The 2635-nt window shown below is 53.8% G+C and overlaps 1 protein-coding gene across 1 annotated transcript in view; it reads left to right on the top strand.

The window, feature by feature from the left end:
• The first annotated feature begins 865 nt into the window (after positions 1-865).
• Positions 866-2635, top strand: part of LOC104392715 (ubiquitin carboxyl-terminal hydrolase CYLD-like) — a 17806-nt gene continuing 16036 nt past the window's right edge. The window contains exons 1-2 of the mRNA XM_010002146.1: positions 866-1330; positions 2207-2488. Of these exons, the coding sequence (XP_010000448.1) occupies positions 866-1330; positions 2207-2488 (747 nt within the window). The remainder of the gene's footprint in view (positions 1331-2206; positions 2489-2635) is intronic.

Raw genomic sequence — 2635 nt, 5'->3', positions numbered from 1 at the left:
GGTCAGGTGGAATTTTTTCTTGCTCACCATGAGGATGGTCAAGGACTGAGGGAGCAGGGAGGCTGTGGGATCTCTGTTGCTAGAGATGCTCCAAGCTCAGGTGGGTGAGGCTGTGAGCAACATCTTTTGAGTGTGGGGTTGGGCTCCAGACCTTTCCTAACTTGAATTCTTCCCCTCTGTTCTGCCCTGGTGAGGTCACGTCTGGAGAACTGGGTCCAATTTTGGGCTCCCCAGTTCATGAAGGACAAGGAACTAATGGAGAGAGTCCAGGGCAGGGCCCCCAAGATGCTGAGGGGATGTAGCATCTGCCTGGGAGGAAAGGCTGAGGGAGCTGGGGCTGTTCAGCTGGAGAGGAGGAGACTGAGGGGGAATCTCTTCAAGGCTGAGCAGTATCTCCAGGGGGCTCAAGAGGGGGGGACCAGACTCTGCTCAGGGCTGCCAGGGACAGGACAAGGGGCACAAGCTGGAGCACAGGAGGGTCAAGCTCCCCAGGAGGAGGAACTTGTTGCCTGGGAGGGTGGCAGAGCCCTGGGCCAGGCTGCCCAGAGAGGCTGTGGAGGCTCCTTCTCTGGAGACATCCCAGCCCCTCTGGAGGTTCCTGTGGGACCTGCTGCAGGTGGCTTGGAGGGGTGATGTCCAGAGCTCCCTGCCAACCCTAAAGACTCTCTGGATCTAAGATCCCAGGGAGATTGTGGCTGCCCCCTCCCTGGAGGTGTTCAAGGCTCCATCTGGTTGAGTGGGAGGTGCCCATGGCAGGGAGGGTCGAACCTGATGATCTTTAAGGTCCCTTCCAACCTTCACCATTCCACGGTAACATGCAGGTACCTTCACTGGTGTGACTTTCTCCTCCCTCCCAACCCAGGGAATGACCATGACCAACTTCCTACCTTCAGCCTCTGATGGAAACTGCTATTACATCCTTACAGAAGACTGTGCCTACGGCAGCAAGTACTTCCAAGCAGGAAACATGTGCTTCTGCAGCGAGAGGAATTACCTGCGCAACTTCACTGATGACCACAGGCCCCCAGCTTGCTTCTTGAAAGTCATCATGCTGGATGACAGCTCCACTGTCACCATCAACATAGAAATCCTTCAGCCCGTGCGTGAGGAGGTGGCCACCTTCCTCCTGGCTGTTGGTGGCCACAACGAGCGCTTGAACTACTTCTTTGAGAGGCTGAGCTTGGACAGAGCTCTGAGGGCAGTGCCAGGGCAGAAAGTGGTGGTGGAGGTTGACAGGCACCGTTTCCCTGGAATCATCCGTTACATTGGGAGCATCTACAAAACCAGTTCAGCTGTCCTGTCTCCCTCCTACTTCGGGGTGGAGCTACAGGTAAAGTGCCCAAGGGGTTGACCTGCTGAAAAGCAGCCCTGAGAAGGAAGACCTTGCAGTCCTGGTAGACAATAACTGAACAATGAGGCAGCGTTGTGCCCTTGTGGCCAAGAAGGCAAATGGTATTTTGGGACGCATTAGGAAGAGTGTGGCCAGTAGGTCGAGGGAGGTCATCCTTTCTTCTGCCCTAGTGAGGCCACAGCTGGAGAACTGTGGCCAATTCTGAGGTCCCAGTGCAAGAGAGACAGAGAACTGCAAGAGAGACAGAGAACTGCAGGAGAGAGTCCAGTGGAGGGCAACAAGGAAGGGAACTGCTGGAGAGAGTCCAGTGGAGGGCAACAAGGAAGGGAACTGCTGGAGAGAGTCCAGTGGAGGGCAACAAGGAGGGGAACTGCTGGAGAGAGTCCAGTGGAAGGCAACAAAGATGACTGGGGGACTGGAGCATCTCTCTTATGAGGAGAGGTTGAAAGAGCTGGGACTGTTTAGCCTGGAGAAGAGAAAGCTGAGAGGAGACCTGATTAATGTCTATAAATATCTAAAGGGTGAGTGTCTGGAGGATGGAGTCAGGCTCTTTTCAGTAGTGCCCAGCAACAGGGCAAGGGGCAATGGGCACAAACTGGAAGATGGGAAGTTCCATCTGAACAGGAGGAAAAACTTGACTGTGAGGGTGACCAGGCACTGGAACAGCCTGCCCAGGGGGGTGGTGGAGTCTCCTTCTCTGGAGACATCCCAGGCCCACCTGGATGCAGTCCTGTGTAATGTGCTCGGGCAATCCTTGCCTTGGCAGTGGGGTTGGACTAGACAATCCTGTGAAGAAAGTAAGATGCTTCTTTGGTGTTTCTGTGTGTTCAAAGCACCTTTCTGACCTGTTTTCAGGGCGAGGGGGAAAACAAGGGGTGCAACGACGGATCCCACCGCGGCACCGAGTATTTCAAGTGCAAGAGGAACTGTGGGATCTTCCTGCCTTTTAACAAAGTCCTGTTTCTTCCCATAACTGATGACGATGATGTGAAACAGAAGGGAAATCTGGACATGGAAGAGGGGGTTCCTGTGAAAGTGGGAGATGCAGTTAGTTTCTACGTGGATGAAGTCCTCACCAGAGGAGTGGCCATGGCAGTTTACAGGGAGGGAACCCAATGGTTTGTTAAAGTTTGTCCGGTAAGAGGGATCTTGTTGCCTTCTCTTGGGTTTGAGGAGGGTGGGATTTTAAAAATAAAAAGGGTGTGACATGAAACTGGGAGGGACATGAGGTTACATGCAATGTTTCCATGCTTGTTTGAAAACCTGGCCCGTGTTCCAGGAATG

This window comes from Chaetura pelagica, unplaced genomic scaffold, assembly GCF_000747805.2.
Source record: "Chaetura pelagica isolate M959 unplaced genomic scaffold, ChaPel_1.0 scaffold297, whole genome shotgun sequence".
In the NCBI taxonomy this organism is placed as follows: Eukaryota; Metazoa; Chordata; class Aves; order Apodiformes; family Apodidae; genus Chaetura; species Chaetura pelagica.
The sequence above is the reverse complement of the archived record's forward strand: the minus strand, read 5'-3'. Positions and strand labels throughout refer to the sequence as shown.